Raw genomic sequence first — 19,120 nt, forward strand, 5'->3', positions numbered from 1 at the left:
ACTGCAACACCACAACTAAATTTCGACCTTTAGAGTATTTTATGGGCCCTGTAAGTGTTCTTGAGGCGAAGTTATTTATCACGACAGAAGCTCAGATCTGAGGTCATCGCACGCCAGGCATTCTCTCTTACACACTCTGTAATGGTGAACGGTTCATTGAACTTTGAGAGTAGCTTCTCGCCCAACCCGCTACTGCCCCTGTCCAGCCCCACCTTGTCACCGATGTTGTAAGGAGCAGGTTTAAAGGGACACTAAAGGCAAATAATAAATCGACGTTGATTGTTGAAATACCGGTACAGAAACCTCGTAGTGCTACTTTTATGCCAAGGAAGTGCTTATTTTGAAATAAAATCATGTTTCAGTGGTCCGCATCGCGTTAGCGCACTTCAAATCACTTGCCTGAAAGCGGTATTTCACACGTCACTATTGCCCTGTCCAACGTTGCCCGCCTTTACTGTGCAGCGGCTTGCACTGGCGGCGTGCACCATTCGGGTATCCAGCAATGTCACACGCATGCGGCATTCTGTCGAACTTTCTGTCAGAGCGACTTTCATGAGCGTGCACAACACACGCGGCAGTACGCGATACCAAAAGTACCACTGAGACGCGACCGCATGAGCGAAGCAGGGCACCGGGCGAAGTGCAGTTCGGCGAAAACTGAACTTTTGAACCACGCGCGCCGTTCCCCATGGCAACGCCGAAGAGGTTCTTTTTTCCATGAATCAAGCAGAAACAAACAAGCAGCATTTTACTACGTCTCTTGATGAACGGAAGGTTCTTTTTTTATTGCAGCTAGTTTGATTACCAGTGATTAATTGTATTCACTCTTCCACGTCATCGGGATCACTTCCAAAATGTCCCACTCGTGGTGCTCATCGTGTGATACATTTAGCTTAATTTCTCGGTAAGAAGGGCACTGCTGTCGATAATATTGCCGTTTTAGACGTTGTCATACATTGAGCTTTCACTCTGACATAAATTGTTATTTGCCTTTAGTGTCCCTTTAAGCAGGAGCAGCGGTCATAGTAGCGCTTTTGCTTTTCAAGCACTTGGGTGGCTTTTTTGATTGCCGCAGTTCTCGCAATTCCCTCCCGTAGCCAAAACTTGCAATGGGACCAGGTGGTCTCACTGTGAAGTTTACGCAGCTGTCTATCTTAAACAGCTCCTCTTTTCTCTATCTCTGTATTTAATCTGAGCATTGTGTTCACATTTGGTGGCTGAAGATCTGTACTCTCTCGTACCATAGTTGCCAACTGCAGTAATTTCTCATTCACAGGGACAGAAACGTGATACACAGTCTGCCTTGGGCACGCCACCGAGGACAGTGCCGGACACCTTCACACTTCACAAGCGAAGCAAGCAGGACGTTGCCAATGGCAAAGGTGAGCATAAGGGCATGTTCATGCACGTTTCACAACATAAACATAATAGTGTGTTGTGCTGAAAAGAGTGTTCAGTTTTAGTGGTTGGTTTCATTTGGTTATAACTGTTTTATCTGCATGTGTTGGTCAAGGATCAATGTTGTGGTACTTGAAAAAGTGCATATAAAAATTAAAATATAGAAACAAACAATTGACATGTACATACTCTGTTCGGACGATGTTTCGTGACTAGGGTTAAGCATGGCTCCTGCAGAATAAATTATTGGGAGAGTTCACAAGCCAACTCGTGTCTACCAGGAAGATGTATATTGCCAGTAGTGTAAGAAATCTTGCCAATTGGTTCTACCAACATTTTTTTTTTTTTTTTTTTTTTTTTTGCAGACCCATTTCTGGACCTATCTGATGAGACCATCCTAGAAATATTCAAGTGGCTTCCCAGGCCAACATTGGCCCTTTGCGGTCGGGTCTGCCGCCGTTGGATGATGCTGGCGTGAGTGACAAGCCAACTTTATTTGAAAGTTGCGGGTTCGGTCCCTGCCGGCGGCAGGTTGTCTTTTCATCCACTTCTTTACATTTATATCATAATTGCTACAAATAACGTCCCCTCTACTTTCCTTGGTCCGTTGGTTCTCAATAAGGTTGTGTCTAGCAAAGAAAAACGAGCCCCCTAAACAATCCCCTTCTTTTGTACCTTTTCGATTTTGCCACACAAACCCGTTAACTCCTTCCACATTATTCGTGGTGAGAGTTGAGGCCAGTAGTAATTACAGTAGGGCACAGTTTTATGCATGAAACAGAAAGGTGCACGTGCCTCGTACGATGTTGCAACTCTGAAATCCAGGTTTGACGAAAGTCTCTGGCGGCGGCTTGACCTCAGCAAGAAGCACTTGGGTCCCGGCGTGCTCGGAAATGTACTCAATCGCGGTGTCGTCATCCTTAGGCTAGCGACAGCTGATGTGAGTACTCCTGTGCGAAATTGCTTTTGCTCTTGTGAACAACAGTAGAGTGCATACCTGCCAAGTCTCCCGGATTACCCGGGAGACGCCCGGATTTTGAACGTTTCTCCCGGTTGTACAAGTCATAGGAAAATCTCCCGGAAATCCAGTCTTGCCCCGCGCGTCACGGTGACGCGAGGTGGGACGTTTCGCGTACAGATGCGCTACACGCAATTTAAAAATTGATCCTAAATGTGTTATAGGTTACAGGGGCGTAGCCAGGGGGGGTTCAAACCTCCCCCCCCCCCCCCCCCCCCCCCCCCCCCGAAAATTTTCAGTTTTGCTTGCATATATATACACGCACACATACAAACACACGAACGAACGTACATAAAGTATGGTTAAACCCCCCCCCCCCCCCCCCCCCCCCCCCCCCCGAAAAAAATTTCGTACACACATATCTATCCCACAAGTTATCTCGCCTTCAAAATTTTGTGTCACTACTGCTTTAAGTGGAGAGCCCAGCACTTAAAAGGGTAGCCGTTACCGATGTCTGTTGAGATAGCGTGTTTGCCAGCGCTTGCGACCGTCCCCGTCTCAACGCAGCGCCCCTTATGGTCCCTTGCCTGACGAAATAACTGGTAAGCAAGCGACGACAGGCCTCGCACGCGGAGCGATGTTATCGCATGTGCCCTTCGCGCGACGATGACGGCCGGGTCGTTTCATCTCTGCTTCAACCGTGGTCGTCCCTATAGCGCTAGCGCGCATTTGCTCGCACGGGAAACAGACGATGCGTAAGCGATGTTATCGGTTTGGACTCTGTACAGATCAGCGGCGACCACAAAATCCCGCTGATAGTCTCTATATAATTGCTATCGCAGTACACCCCCCCCCCCCCCCTGTAAAAAATCTTCTGCTACTGTTTGCGCCAGTCTCGCCCGCACGTTTCGGGAACTCCGAACGACCGCGATGCGGCCCGATTTCCGTTCGTCTCTGCACATGTAATAACTTTTCTTTTAAATGCAGCATCGTGGTGCACTTGTCGCGTATTTCGAGTCGGCACTTCCATGCTGTCGATGCGAACGCAGAACGGGATGACGAGCTTCTCAGCACACGTACGAACTGAAACAATGGCCGAGGCGCGTAGGAGGCGGCCATTTTGAAATGCCGATGGCAATATGATAACCGAGTTTCTTTTTTTTTTTTTGGTACTCGATTCTAACGCGCATGCGATTTTTGGACTCGTTTTACCGAAAAAAAGGTGCGCATTAGATTCGAGTAAATACGGTATGTGTATGTTTGACCGCACATAACTCCCTGTAAAGGTGGTTTCACTGCAGCGTCGGGTTGCTCTACCGTGAAACCACCCTGCCAGGGGGAAATCTGCACTGTCGTGAAGCCACACTTCAAGGTTAAGTGCACATATTTTTTAAAGTTTAAAAGCGTGTTATATGGGCTTATATGCGCTAAGTATAGTAATTTTCAACTTGTAACGTATTGTACCATTTATGACTTGCACCGTACTGCTATTCAAATTTTGATACCATTCAAGGTTTCTTCCACTTCATTTTGAACCAAAAATGTGACATTCACTCATACCTAGTTCCAATTCATTAAAACATTGTACAAGGATTGTGGCAAAAATGCTCATTTTTCCTAATAATATGTGTAAATACTATTCAATTCGAAATTATTCGACCTTATCACTATTCGCTTTGGATTCGCTTCGAACCTCCAATTTACTATTTGCCCACCCCTAGTAATATGTAATTTTAACCTTGAAGCTCTGTGGCAGTGCGGATTTTTCCTGGCTAGGTGGTTTTGTGGCACAGCAGCCCCACGCTGTAGTGAAACCACCTTTTCAGGAGGGCTACATGGAATAAAATATACGTCTATTCATTCCAAAATTTCGACAATCTTAAATTTGTGCCAAAGTGAATTCAATTACTGCAATATTTGTTTGTATATTTGAGCCGTTCGAATATTTGCCAATGCCAAGAAAACACTGTGTGCCGAATTGTAACGCACATCCGATTTCTCCTATCGTTAAATTAAAAAATGAGGTGCGTAGAATTTACCTCCACATAACAGGAAAAGTTATTCCGTTGTGACTGCGGTAGGGCAGTACCTTGTAGATTTTGGTGACTATGTGTGATTCTATGTACTACTCCCCCCCACCCCCTGTGCCAGGCATTGCATCTCAATTCTTGAATGACTTCGCAACCAATGAAACTGATAATGATGGCCCATGCATATCAAATGGCAACTTTGCTCATTCATCCAGCGACACGCGCAAGTACCCAGAATCGAAGAAACGCATGATGTGTGCTTGCTTTCTCATAGATTAAGCCTTCTTGCTGAAGAGACGGCATAACGTCCAAGTTTCTCGAATCCACATTCTGTTGGCTTGTGACAGCACTTTCGATGACAATGGAATTCAACCAGCGCCACAAATGCAGTTTTGTACGTGTTTGTGACGCTTTTAGTTTTCTCTCATTTTGCCTGGAAAATGGCGTTTGATAGATTAGAATAAGTGCAGCAAGTGTTTCTTATGCTTTAATGCCATAGTATTCTTTTTTGATCTCATACTTGTGATTGGACACTCTGGTGTGACAATCTGCTACTAGAAACGAGGTTGCCGGTTTGATTAAAGTCCTTGAAACTTCGTAAAGTAGCGACACTCTCCTCCTCCGCTCTCGTTCCTCCTCGGTCGCCTCTCTTTCGCACTCTCTTTTCGAACGTGGCGCCACCTACCTTGCTCCTGCGTAGCAGACGACGCTTCGCAAAGTGAGCGCGCGCTTGCCAGGCGGCGCGCTTTAAGCATTCGCACTAGCCGTCTAGCTCTTGGTATCCTTTTTTTTTATTATTATTATATGTTGTTTAGGAGATCTTAGCACACGTTTGTAAACGACACGTGTGACGTACAATGTTAACGTCCCGCTCTACAAGAAGCCTTCTGAAACCTACACATTGTACACGTTGCCCTCGCGTGGCGAATTCGCCGCGCGTACCAATGACACACTGAGGCTGCCAGTACGCACTAAAGGTAGCCGTTTTGAAGTATCGGTTGGGTAAAAGTAGGTAATGCAGCTATACGTGCCTGTATTGTGCATCGCACTGTACACTGCAATACAAAAGGGCGTATTTGAGGCATCTCTTTCCCACAAAACAATATCCAGCATCTGGGTCACTTGTTATTTTTTTTTCACCAAATCTCTGCGCTCGCTATTTCCTGTTAACTGTTTAGCAATCTCACAAAAAGGGCGTGCTATGGAGCGTATTCCTGTCCCGATAACCATCAATCTCGCGTGCCTTTCCTTGCATTATCGCCGGGCGCGCGGTACTTCCAGGCCACGAATGGCGTGCGCGTTATTAAAAAGCATCCTTGATAGGAAAGTGGCGAGCGCAGAGTTTTCAAGAAAGGAATCGCAAACTACCGTATTTACTTGAATCTAGGCCGGCCCCGATTCTAAGCCGACCCCCGAAATTCGCAAGGCCAGAAAAGAAAAAGAACCTATTCATTGTACACGAATCTAAGCCGACCCCCCCACTTTCGCACATTGTTTTTTCGAAAAAAACGTCGGCTTAGATTCGAGTAAATACGGTAGCCAGAGGACGCATTTCACTCACGCTAGCTAACACAATTACGTTGAGCTCATGCTGAGAACATTACTTTTAGTCTGCCACAAGGTTGCAATACAGTGCGATCTCACACCCGTATTGTGTTAAATTGTCATAATGGAGCTGAAAAGAAGAATAAGAAACTTCATGCCATTCGTGCTTGACCACAAAAGCTTCATGTTTGAGATTTATTTTCCAACAATTATACATTACAAGTTTGCGTTTGCAGCCACCCACGTACATAATTACAGTACCGAGAACATAACATGCACGCATCAGTTTAAACAGACGCAAGCTGTTTGGTAAGTTTGGTCATTCACGTTTAATGCAATAACGCCTTTGCGCTAAGTACTACAAGCAAATAAGTAATGCTGTCAATAAATGGCAATTTAACACCGGTGCGTGCTGACGAGCGTACACATTTGAGAAATGCAGCAAGAAAAATGTATGGTGTTAATTCAGGGTGGATTGCCATATAAGTCAACAGGCATTATTATATAACAAGTCCTTAATTATAAATGAAATGCAATCAAGAAAACAAAATCTCAATAACACTGACTAGGAAAAAAAAACTAAACCGAAAATGTGGAGGACAATTCCTCGAGCAAAGAGCAACGTTTCAGTAGAAAAAACGGGAGACATCAATTAGACGGTTCTCACCTTACGCCAGTTGTCGCCACTTGCTTTCCCACACTACGACTACCACACCTCACATTTGAACAGTTTGATGCTGCACGCTCATTCTCCTTCCTCAAAAGATTGTGTAGCCTTGTTTTGAAAAACATCTTCAGCAGCTTCGTCTCAACATCATGGCAAGATGGGAAGCAATTTACTGATGTAATATTACTCTTAGCAGACGATTCTAGCTGTGCAAGAGTTACTTTATTTTGCAGAAGGCCTCGACTGTTAGCACGAAATAAACCCTCCGCAGTTTCAATGAAATGTAGAACTGCTGGCGAAGGTATGACAAGGTTAATGTTACTCGTGTAGTATTTCAGGCGTGTCAGAGTGCTCGCACTGTTCGATTGAATTGACGCGTTGCACTCACTACAGCATACTGCGTTTTTCAGCACATTGCTCACAACGTACCCTGCCAGGTAGTCTAACGATTCTTGTTCTGCACTGCTCAGTTCAAGAATTTCATTAGGAAGGGCAGAAAATGCTGTGCCTTCTGTCTCGGAACAAACTTTTCCAGCTGAGGTATTCAGGCCAGTGAGAAAAAATCCATCATCAGTAGCGTAGCTGCCATCTTTGCTAGGTCTTAAAAACTGTGCCATTGTTGCAGCTCGAATGGCACAGCGGAATTCAAGGGGCCTTGGCACTGGATTTTTTTAGTGCAATGTGGAAAATAAGTTTTCCAGCGCATCTTGTCCAAATCTGCTAAAGAGCACACAAAAGAAGTTCTTTTTGTTCAAGTAGTATTCCTGCAATTCAAGTGCTACTCTTGTCACTAAGACCACTCCTGTCTGCACAGGTTTCCAACTTTGCACTGCCGATTTGCATTCTTTCAAATAAGTCAATGACATTATTGAGGAATGCAACCATTTCGCTGTACTTCTGCTCATCAAGCTTACTAATGGCAAGCTTTGTTGTCCTCGATGTCAATAACTTAAACCATCGTAAAACGGTCTCAAAAAACCAGGCAGTTGTGAGGGCTTCCTTGGGGAGGTCTCCTTGTTGTATACTAGGAAACGAATCGCAGCTGCTGTATCATGATTAAAAAATGAATAGGCTAGGCCTACTTTCATCTTTTCAAAATGTCCTGGCTCTAAACAAGCTGGTGAGGCGCGAGATTCAAATCAAGCTTGGCATCAATCTTCACAAGAGCCTTTACGTGCTCAATCTTAGCCTCATTTGATGGCAACTTCTGCTTAGTCACTATGTCATCTGGCAAGAAAAATGATTGCCCTCTTGTAAAATGATTGCGAAGGTTCTTCAAGAGATGCGCAACATCTGCTATGAAATACAACCTGCGACTTCCATCAGATGGGTGCGGGCATGAGACAGATGCTTTGCAGTGCTTGCCGACAATTATGCCAAACTCTTTCCAAAGGCCCTGGTTACCACCGGCCATATCGCTGACCACTGTGTCTACGTAAATAGAAATTTTTTCGCACTTTTCAATTATGTCGAGGATGACATTCTTCACAGCATTAGAACTAAAAGAGTTCCCTGTGAAGTGATAGGCCACTGTCTGCTTCCAGCACGTGGTCACACCACCTAGCATGAACACTAGTCCATGCGTAGCCAGAGTGTCTTCTGGCAGCGTCCCATCAGCTAAATGTATCGTAGGTCTGCCAGTTACCACGCCGGTTGACTGATCAAGAGCAAGACCTGTTGTTAGTTGAATCTCGTCGAACATTAGGACTGCATGCTGCTCGTGGTTATCCATAACCTTAATCTGAAAAATGAAAGCTAATATTCAGATATCAAAGTCAATTTGTTATAAACAGTGCCGCATCCACTTACTTTCAGAGAAAGGCAGTGCAGAATGTCATGAAGCACACCTGGAGAAAATTTGTTCTTTTCTAAGTACCTTTGTAATGTGCGTTCAGCTGGAAGAGGTGTGCAAAGTTCCTTCACAACGGCATATCCGCGGGCACCACACGACAGTCTAACTTTTAGGGCTTTCTGCATAGTGCTCGGTGACCAACGCTGCTTTCCATTTGATGACCTTTCTAAGGACTGCAACTGGTCAGGGGCTAAAAAGTGATTAATTTGCTTCTGGAGGTTGCTCTTTTCTTGCAATACTTTCTTCTGTTGCTGTGTAAGTGCCAGGCTTCTCTGCGTACGTTGGAGCTTGTTTTCCAATTCCGGTATCCTCTCGTGGAGAGCAGTTACAGCATCCGGTGAAAGGTATCTACCGTCCGAAGGGACTGGTACTGGTGGGCTCTCTCTCAGTTCATTTGTTGGATCTACGAATGAAACAACATTAGATATCTGCGGTAAATAAAACTTTAGCATGGAAGAAAACACAAGTGATGCATACCAGCGATAAAAGTGGAAGTTTCAGGGTCCATTTTCTTTGGTTGCCCTCAACTATGACATGCTCCTTCCAAACGTTCAGAAGCGTAGTAAGCAGTCGGGGTAGCTGCAAATAAAACTGTGTGAATTAACTTCGGTGGCAAGTCGTGCCAGGGATGCAAAATTCAAAGGACTACAACTTACCGCTGTTTTCAGATGTTACTGCTTGTGAGTCAGCTCTGCTCAGAATGCCTGCGCTGGTTGAGGATGCCGTTGACAAAGACGCCATGCAGTTTAGGCAGAGCTAGACAATGGCTGCACGAAACAGCAATGAAAATTTACCTTCGACATGGGCTGCAGCTTTCAGCAGAAGGTTGGCACCTGCGTGCTCACTGACTTGTGAAGCTGTTCGGGACACAGCAAAATAAGTAGTTCTTAGACGATGCACGCAATTCTACTATTTCAATGTCGCATAATATTAAGTACAAACCCTGCGGAAAGGAGCTTGACACAGACTCATCGTAGGATGTTGGAATGACTGAAAATGTGAAACAAACAGGCAATTAATTGTGTGAAAGAGACTTTCAGAAGCCGAAATTGCTGACACCTACGCGAAAAAGCATTATGCGCTGTGTACTCAGGCAGTTCCTCATACAGATCATCCACATTGTCTGGACTGGATGCTAGGGCTGCTCAGTACATGAAAAACAGACGTTGATTAATAAAGCTGCATATGAGTGCTACAGCGTAGGCAACGTAAACTCGCAATCGGTGTCAGCCGCAAGCGTCTCGTTAGTACTAGGAGGCGCATTTTCTGAAAGCATCTGTTGACCTGCAAGATTGTGTGGCGCATACAGGAAATGCAGTGACTTGCATAATTGTGTTGCAACACTGTAGCAAGCTTGCAAAGAGCTGCTGCATATTATGTCATTGCTACCAGCTACACAGCATCTACAACTTGCTTACGCCTCTTACCCCTGTGAGACGAGGCAGTTGTTGAGTGTAGCTTGTCCAGGTAACCTGAGCTGCTGGGGGATGCACAAAGTAGCAATGGCACCTTACAGTCAAGATGAGCATGTGGTGACGTCAGCGCGTCACGATGATTTTCTGCATCACTCGTGTTGGCGCCGACGCTGGTCAATTTTCGCGTTTGAGAAGGCATCAGAGGCTTTTGCCTTAATAATGTAGTTAATACCTAAAGATGAATAAATACCATGAACATGCAAGTACCTTTCAACGTCGGGGTATTTGATGAACATGCATTTCTCGGCAGTAGAGCACCTGAATTGGAGAAAGGTGCCAAAAAATTGGTTAGTGTACATAAAAAAAGAAAAGTTCAGACAGCAGTATTTTAGGACTGCCATCCTTATGTTCCAAAGGTGGCTTCCTGGCTTTAGGTAAAGTCCGGTGTCTGAATATACTTGGTACAGCACCAGGTCATGGCTTCTTTATTCCGAACTTGCTCAGAAATAGAGGCTCAAACGGGTCCTCAGAAAAATGGTCCTAGAAAGATTAATTTCATTTATACTACGCATTATGCATTGCTGCTCATGTTAGTATTTATCTTAACAGCACTTTAGAATGAACGAAAAGCGAATGCAAGATAGCGCTCCTGCAAGATTTGCCATGTAAAAAAAAGGTATGTGATGAGAGCAATGACTGTCAGTGCAAGCAGCAGCTCGGAGCTTCACTGAAAGAAGAATGCGCCAGAAGGTGTACATCATTTCCAGTTCATACATTTAGACAGCGTTGGTTGTTTTGTTAAGAGATTAGACGCACCAACCATAGCGCGCAAGTGCGCCCCGTAGACGTACTTGACATGCGAACTATACTCAGTGTGCAATGAACGAGCAAGCGAACGAATAAACTAGTCTGCCACCGTAAACGTTTCCTTCGCGATAGGTCCACTCGCGGATAATATTATCATCTGGGGTTTTACGTCCCAATACCACAATGTGATTATGAGAGATGCCGTACTGGAGGGCTCCGGAAATTTAGACCATCTGGTGTTCTTTAACGAGCATTGACAGCGCGCGGCACACTGGCCACAAGTATTTCGCCTCCATCGAAATGTGACCGCCGCGGTCGGTCGCAACCTTCGGGTCAGCAGCCGAGCACCACAACCTCTGCTCCACCGCGGCGGACAGCCACTCGTGGATATAAACCTCCACACGAAATGGCACGTAAACCTTTGAGCTAAATAACACGTACACGTGAGGCTCCTAAACGATGAACGCACCCTGCGACTCGGTTGGGCACGTACGCTTTGCCTACCTACCTTCTATCGCAAGTCCACCGGCAGATCTGTCGACGTAAAAGAGCCAGAGAAAGCTATTTGCTCCGGGAAAAAAACCGAGCACGAAACAAAAACAAACAGAGAGTACCACTCCTAATGTGAGCTTTCGCACTGCAGCTTTGTTTCTCCAAAATAACTGCGCCGAATCTCTGAAGTTTCGCGTAATCACATTTTCGATCGGCGTGCCTCCGTAGTCGGCGTGCCATGCTAGGCGCACAAACCTATACCGCGAACTCAAACCTGTGGGCACATCACGTCAAGCAGAAAACGTAACCATATAATCTTGGGAAAAAAGAAACTTAGTACAGACCCCGCAAAAGCAGTGATAAAACGTGTGAGGAATAGCGACGTACTGGACAATTAACTGAGACATGTCTACGGCATTATAGCACGCAGCGATTTGCGCGAACCTCGACGAATACCCATAGTGAGAGGATAGGAACTTACCTCGCATAGTCGCATCGAAAACGTCGGCCGAAAGTTCTCCCTGCGATTCGGTGTAGCCAAGCTTTTCTTCGCAACTCGTTGCGCTTCCCAGACGGTATCATAAACAGCTTCTTGCCATCATTTGATTTGTTTCGGCATCCGAAAGCGCAGCAGAAGCCCACGGCAAGCAACCGTGATACCGGTTTTGTGTGCAAGGAATCTCAGAGCACAACGCACGCGGAATGGAAAGTGCACATCCATAAAACACACGCGGTGAGCACCAGCGAGTCCGCGCTTCGAGAGCAATGATGGCAGTCACGAGCGGCTGCAAACACACGAACTCTGCGAGCGGTACCACGTGACGGCAGTTGGCCAATACCGACGCGGCGTCAGCCTCGGAGAGGGCAGGGGAGGGAGAAAAGAGAGGAGGCGCGCTCTCATGCACGTATGTCGCTACTTTACGAAGTTTTAGGGACTTTAGGTTTGATTCCTGGACATGGTGGCCATATTACGATGGAGGCAAACAGGATAAAAGAAAACCTTGTGTACATAAGGCCTCCTATCTGGTAAACAATAGACCAGAACATCCTGCTAAACTCCCATGTATCGTAGCCCTTGCCTTGCTTTGGGTGCCCACGATTTCATTTTGATTTGAACGATTAGACTCGAGTGTTTGCTGTGCAGTGAGTGTTCATGTGACAGTCATATAATTGTCCGTCTTGCAAGTCCATATTTCAAAGGTTAAAATGATGCCCGAGTCTGACGTATTGCGTTTTGATTGCCTTTAGATAAAAGCCCCCGTCTTCACTGACTTGCCTATGCTGTCCTACCCATCTGATGAAAGGTAATTCTGCTAACGCACATCTGCACATCTCTGCATGCCTGAAAAATTACTAAATGCATAATTTGTGTGCTCCTTGTCTTTGTCGACACTTTGTGATGCTCCTCCCTTGTAAGAATGACATTGTCGTGATAATCTTGGAGGGTTTACTTTGTTCTACAGTCAAAGCCCGATATGAAGAATCTGGTTATAATGAATTATTGTTTATAAGGAATTGCATAAAGAATAGTCTTGTCATTAATACAGGGTTAAGAATCTAGTACGTTTATAATGAAGTCCACTTGTCGAAACGTTGGCTCGAGCACCCACCCTCTGTTTACGGATTTTTTCATCGTTATGACGAGGCTTTACTGTGTCTATTTCTTTATTTTTATGTATAGCCACTCTCCCAGCTGACCTTCAGTGCTTGCCACTGTAGACATCAATGTTGTACAGAAAGAAAAAAAAGCTCATTTCTTTGCACTGATGCCTACTGTTGGAAGGTGCATGAAATCAGAACCTTGTAGCGATCCTTCAGCTGTCACGAGATGCTACGCAGAGCGACTGCAGAGAACACGAGAATAATATGTTGTATTTTGTCTGATTTTTCATTCTCACGATTTGTAGCTTTGCGTAGCCGATTCCGGCTGTAATAACAGCGGGGCTTCGTTCAAGCTAATGATGAAGGCCACAACTAAACAGCGAACAGAATGAACTAACATCAGAGTATGAAACATTGCGGTGCAATAAATTACACGGGCACTTAAATTGTTAGTTTGTGCGTGATGCCTTTTTCTTTCATTACTCGCGCGACAAGAAGGATAAAGTCTCTTAAAAGCACATATAATTAGCAACACCATTATTACTAAAAAGGTGACTATGAACTTTGAATAGTGTTGCTTCTCAGTTTATTTACGCTTGTGTGGTAGGTCTCAGGGTTAATATTACAAGTAATGTATGCAGGTGTCGTTGCTAAGACTAGGGCCCGTGGTAAAAGGCTTCAAATGCAAGTGCATGCTGCTGTATTCCAGAACTGCTTATCATCATGTCCGCACAATCTTCCTTATTTGTAATGGTCACTGTTTAGCGGGTATGGCTCTGAACGGTGCTGCTTCGAGCTTTGTAAAGTTATTTTCTGTCTTGTATGACATGTTTTGTCTTTTGTGTTGCTCAGCTTGTCGGTATGCAAGGTTCAGTACCTGGACCTGAGCATGGCGAGCATCTCCGAGGGCACCCTGTGCGAGCTGCTGGCCAGCTGCTCCAACCTCAAAAAGCTCAGCCTGGAGCAGTGCTCGCTGAACGACCAAGTTTGCAGGTAATGGCCCGTGCCACAAGCGAATCGAATATTGAAACCTGTGGAATCTCTTTTAATGGGGCACTATAGGGAAACGGTCAGTCAAGTTAGACCAGGGGTCTCAAACACTCGCCTGCTCTGGCGGGCCACCGTCAGAAAATTTAGTCCCACGATTGCTGGGACAGTGAAGAAGGTTAAAGCAGGGGGGTGAACCAAACGTCTCGTGACGCTTCCATTTGAAAGGTTGAAGGGGATTTGGTGTCGAGATTTGAGAAACGTATCGATACTGATCTCGAGAATGACTCAAATCTGAACGCCGAGTGTGAAATACGGATATTTTGTTCTGCAGTCATGTTTAAACACATGGTGACCGCATGGGTAGGTATGGTATGTTGAAGATACCATAACTTTTGTTCAAATGGGTTTAGAACATGCATTTTTGTTGCACTGCACACAGTTCTGATTGCAGATTATCATGATATACTAATTTACTTTGTAACTCGCTCAGTTTAGAAAACATCTTGCTTCCCAATGGGCACATGAAATATTTTGTATTTTAAACACTTCACATTATTGGCCTCGAGGCCCACCACTTGAAACACCGGCGCCACCGTCGGCGTGACATGCTTGGCAGGATCACGTGGTCTCAGCAGCCGCGTCGGCTGCTTGTGAAGCGCTGCCGCGTGCTTTGAAAACGACTTTCAAGTTCCACCTGCGCTGCGGCCTGTTGAAATGCGGAGGTTTTCTCTCATTTTGAACAGAATTGAACCCATTTTGATAGAAGTGGCTGCCTCCGAAGGCAATGAACATGTTGCTCGGTGCCGCATTTACGCAACGGAGCCGGGTGTCAGCCCGCACTGGTATCCGCGGGACAATAAACTGCGTGAAGCGTGGGTTGTGAAGCTAAAAACCGGCAAGCAGTCATTGGCTACAAGTCGTGCGTGCAACAAGTACTTCCGCGATGAAGAGTTTCGCTACTGCGTCGGGGCTAAGGTGATCGGTGAGTAGCAGAAAGCGCACACTGAGACGATCGTTCGCGCGCGCTTCCCGCCGGCTAATGGTGCTTATCTCCCGCGCTACCTTTTACCTGGTGCGATATCATCTCAGAGCCTTCCCGTGCGACCTCTTGATCGTCGGCCCCGTGCTTAGCGTACAAAGTGGCTGCATATACTGAAGTCATTGTTTAGATACGCTGGATTAAAAAGCTCATACGGTCCCTCTATGCATTCCCCTAAGATGACTGGAATGCGAAAGCCATTTTCCTCTTCTTCTTCTTGACAGTCAATGTACTGATTCTCCTCCGCCCTCCTCCAAAAGCTTTCTGCACCTAACGCGGTTTTGCACTGCCTCCGTGATCGGTGGGCCGATCACGGAGGCAGTGCAAAGTGACCATGTCGTGTGAATACGTCATTATGTGAGGTCACGTTATGTGACATCATGGTGACGCCATAATGGCAGAGAACGGTAAGTTCACTGGAATGCAGAGAGCACGGTAATTAAGAAAAATATTTTTAAAAAAGGCATCACATTTGCTCACGCTTTGTGTGAGCACCAAACGAAACGAATGCACTGAAATAATACAGAAAAAGAAGCAGAGGCAATTGCACGCAGAGAAGACTGATCGATATGCAGTGCGCGGCAAATTGTCATATGACATTGACACGTACGCGAATTTAGACAAAAAAAAAAAAACATTTCATTCGTTGGGACCATAGGTCGGGACGGCACAAACACAGTTACCATATGAGCGCCTAAGTCATAGCTGTAACGAAATTGTTTTTGAACTGCTCTAATAGCGTCTGCGCAACAACAGTTGTTTGTTTATTCACAAATTCTCACATTTTGCTGCCTGAAGTTCACAGCACGGTGCCAAAACGCGCTCGTTGCGAAAGCGAAATCATGAGTGCTGACATACATGCAGAAGCAACGTCCGCTGCCGTGAACCCGTGCGATCGCTGGCTTGAGGCTTCTTTCTACTATGCTCCATTTGGTTACACAGGCAGTCCACTCCAAGACGATATTTCACACAGTTTGCACTCAGCGACCAACTTTCACGCAAGAAGCCGGTTCAGGGGTCTCCATCGCGGTGACCGCGTGAAGTGGGCGCCTCGTTTTCTGCAAAGAGACAGCGACTGTATACTATCTTGTGCTTTCTGTTCGTCGAAAATTATTACTTTGACAGTAAAGAACATATTTCATTTGGAAAGTTGTTACATAAATGTCCCGGAGGGCTTCCGCGAGGTGTTTTTTAGAGCGCCGACAGCAAAACCTATGGGGAGCGCGCCGGCGGCATCCCGCCTAGCACGCAATCGAGGCGCGTCCGATAGAGGGCGAGTCCGTAACTCCTCGACGCCAATACTAGAAAAATAATTGCATATTTGAAATCAGCACACAAATATACGTAAACATAGGGAGTTTGATCAAAATCAATCAAGAAATATTTAAAAAGGTTAAGTGCCATGTCCCCCGTTAAAAATCACAGCAGTTAAAGATTTCGCAAAGACTATTGGCAGCTTAACAAGGCCACTGAAAAAGACCCGCTACCATGAATCGATGCCATACTCGATTGCTTTTACCGCACCAAATATTTTTCCTCGGTCGTCCTTCTATCGGGATGTTACGATGCTGGCAGTGTGCAATACTACGCCTTTTTCGATGCTCCTCATTGCAGGTTGATTGGTTCCAACCGTTCCTTGGAGTGCCTCAACATGTGCATGACAAGGGGATTCACTCACGCGGGCATCACCGCCATTTGCAGGGGTTGCAGGAGGTGTGTATTGGCATTTCTTTACCACTTCAATCTAACTTGGTTTTAGTGAAACTGGGCAACATGAAGTAAATTGAATTCCCTTGTAATGCCCATAAATATACAGTAGAACCCCGCTGTTACGTTCCTCACTGCTGCGTTTTCCCGGCTGTTACGTCGTTTTCCGCCGGTCCCGGCATAGCTCCCATAGGATACAATGTATTGGGAACCCCGCTGTTACGTCGTAACTGTCGGCCCGTTCCCGTATGATACGTCGCGAAGTGCGCTCGGAGCCGACCGAGTGACTACCAAAGAGAGCCGCCATGGCGCATTTTCACGCAGCTTGGCCTCGTTTGACCGTAATATTAGCCGCATGAGAGGCGCAAGCAACAGAATCTTTCAATTGATGCAAACAAAAGCATGGCCTTCGAGATTCAAATTGCAACGATGGCGTCTATGATGTAACTGCTCGCGAAAGCAAGGCCTTCGAGATTGGCATTTACTATTGACAAAAGCATAGCCTTTGAGATTTGTATTGCACAAACATGGCGTGTCTGACGTAATTGCTTGCGAAAGCAAGGCCTTCGAGATTGGCATTCACTTCTGCCATCGCGTTGGCGTAGACTCATCATCATCGTTATTTGTCGGAGAGCGGGAGGAGTTCGAGCTGGTTGGAGCTCGCATGGTCGTGCGTGCGGTTCGTGGTCGGACTCGCCGCGCCGGTCGTGATTGCGTGTGCTTAGTTCTTTTATGCCTACAGCTGTTGGTGTTAAAAAAATCACATACGTTGATTACATTTCTGTGGATGAGGCCGTCCTAAGCTCCGCGTTTCTATCCATCGACTAGATCGCGGCTGAGCGCGCCAATTTTCGTGCTGCTCGTAAGAATTGAAATAAAATTCTGTACCACTAAATATTTTGCCGTTTTTCCTGTTTTTCGGCTGTTACGTTTCCCGTCTCTTACGTTTATTTCCTACGGTCCCTTCAAAAACGTATCAGCGGGGTTCTACTGTACTACACGTATTTCTAGACGTAGAATATAACAATCTGAATGCATCTCCGACACCGAAAATCTCCACACTTTCACGTCGACTGTTGGTTTGCGTGGTGTTTGACAACAGTGACAATAATAGAATGCAATAGCATGATTGGTCCCCGTTCGCATCACCATCTCGTTCTTCACTAGCCACCTGCTTGCTGTGCAGGCAGCCTGAGTGAAATTCTGGATCGGACCCACGATTTTGAATACTTGCATGCATTGCAATTTTTCGCTCGCAACCAATGACACCAACACTCGAATTTCTGCGACACGGGGTTTTTAACGCTATCACATAATAATCGCAATAACAGACCACTTCAGCATAACTGAACGCAGCTATTCGCAACTTTCAGCAACTATAGGGGGCGCTACAAGAGATCCAATATGGCTGTCGATGCGGTGATCACCCGCACACACGGAGTGATCGCCGCATGTGTAGTCGCTGGTTGCTGCCGCTTGCCAGCTAGAATAATTTTCCACCGCATTGAACTTCCCATGCATGAAGTAGCTCACGCTTGAGAGCATAAACTGCGAGACGTACGGCACGATTTTGCATCCGACTTGACGTCCTACGCGCTGGTGTAGCAGCCGGAATGGGGATGTTTCGCCGTACGGGGTGGCCAGATCGGGCGTCCGGCGTGCATCAAACTCGGCAGATTTTTCTTATCCGCCTGGTCCGGCGATCGCACGGCCGTATAGCCATAGTGGCAGCAGCACGGGAGACAGGCAACGTTGTGCCGCTGGTCGGTTCCTTACCGCTCCCATCATCATGTCCGAGGATGCCGAGGTATATTCCGGTATCGCCGCTATCGGTGGCATGAAAAAGATGTGCTACAATTATTTTATTATGCAAACTAATTCCTAATTCAATAATGCGGTGCTTCCAGTGTGGCACTTATCAAAAAAAGCGCCGGAGTCCACACCACTCGCGAGATCGGGAACCACGATGCGAAGGCACCTGCGATGCATTCGCAGATAAGCAGTGACACTGCAGGCCGTCTTACCCAACCGGCTTGCTTCGCTTCCACCTTTACTCTTAATATTGAGGGTGTCGAGAAAACTGATTGCGTATGTCGACGCCTGACATAAGAGTACAATATCAATCGTGTTAGCAAAATTTGCTCACTCTACGGCGTGTTCGCGCTCGATCGCGGACGGCAGCGGCGTCTGCCCAGCAGCCGCTCGCCGGTGTCAGTTGTGGCAGGCTGTTTTGATGTGGTTTTCGCTCGCGAAGGCATAGTTTTATTGACCGTCGTCTTCTAAATTAAGCAAAAAAACAAAGAGCACTCGCCTGCCGTTCCCAGGACCGTGGTAGCGCAGTACGTAAGGTGTTGCGATGCATGTTCGCGCGGGTTCGATTCCCGGCCACAGCGGCCGCATTTCGATGGAGGAAAAATGAAAAATACGACCTGCGTGCTTAGATTTAGGAGCACATTAAAGAACCCCAGGTGGTCGAAATTCATCCGGAGCTCCTCACTACAGCGCGTCTCATAATCGTATCGTGGTATTGGCACGTAATATCCGAGGAATTCAGTTGTGTCCAAAAATTCGGCCGATTTGAGAAGCACGATGGAAACCATCATTTTCCGTGTGACAAG

At 46.2% G+C, this 19,120-nt stretch overlaps 1 protein-coding gene across 2 annotated transcripts in view; it reads left to right on the forward strand.

The window, feature by feature from the left end:
• Positions 1-19,120, forward strand: part of LOC119406000 (S-phase kinase-associated protein 2) — a 38,205-nt gene that overhangs the window by 6,329 nt on the left and 12,756 nt on the right. For both annotated transcript variants that reach the window (XM_049419281.1, XM_037672830.2), the window contains exons 3-8: positions 1,277-1,382; positions 1,764-1,872; positions 2,224-2,338; positions 12,413-12,468; positions 13,619-13,759; positions 16,410-16,508. In XM_049419281.1, coding sequence (XP_049275238.1) covers positions 1,277-1,382; positions 1,764-1,872; positions 2,224-2,338; positions 12,413-12,468; positions 13,619-13,759; positions 16,410-16,508 — 626 coding nt within the window. The remainder of the gene's footprint in view (positions 1-1,276; positions 1,383-1,763; positions 1,873-2,223; positions 2,339-12,412; positions 12,469-13,618; positions 13,760-16,409; positions 16,509-19,120) is intronic.

This window comes from Rhipicephalus sanguineus, chromosome 9, assembly GCF_013339695.2.
Source record: "Rhipicephalus sanguineus isolate Rsan-2018 chromosome 9, BIME_Rsan_1.4, whole genome shotgun sequence".
NCBI classification, from domain to species: Eukaryota; Metazoa; Arthropoda; class Arachnida; order Ixodida; family Ixodidae; genus Rhipicephalus; species Rhipicephalus sanguineus.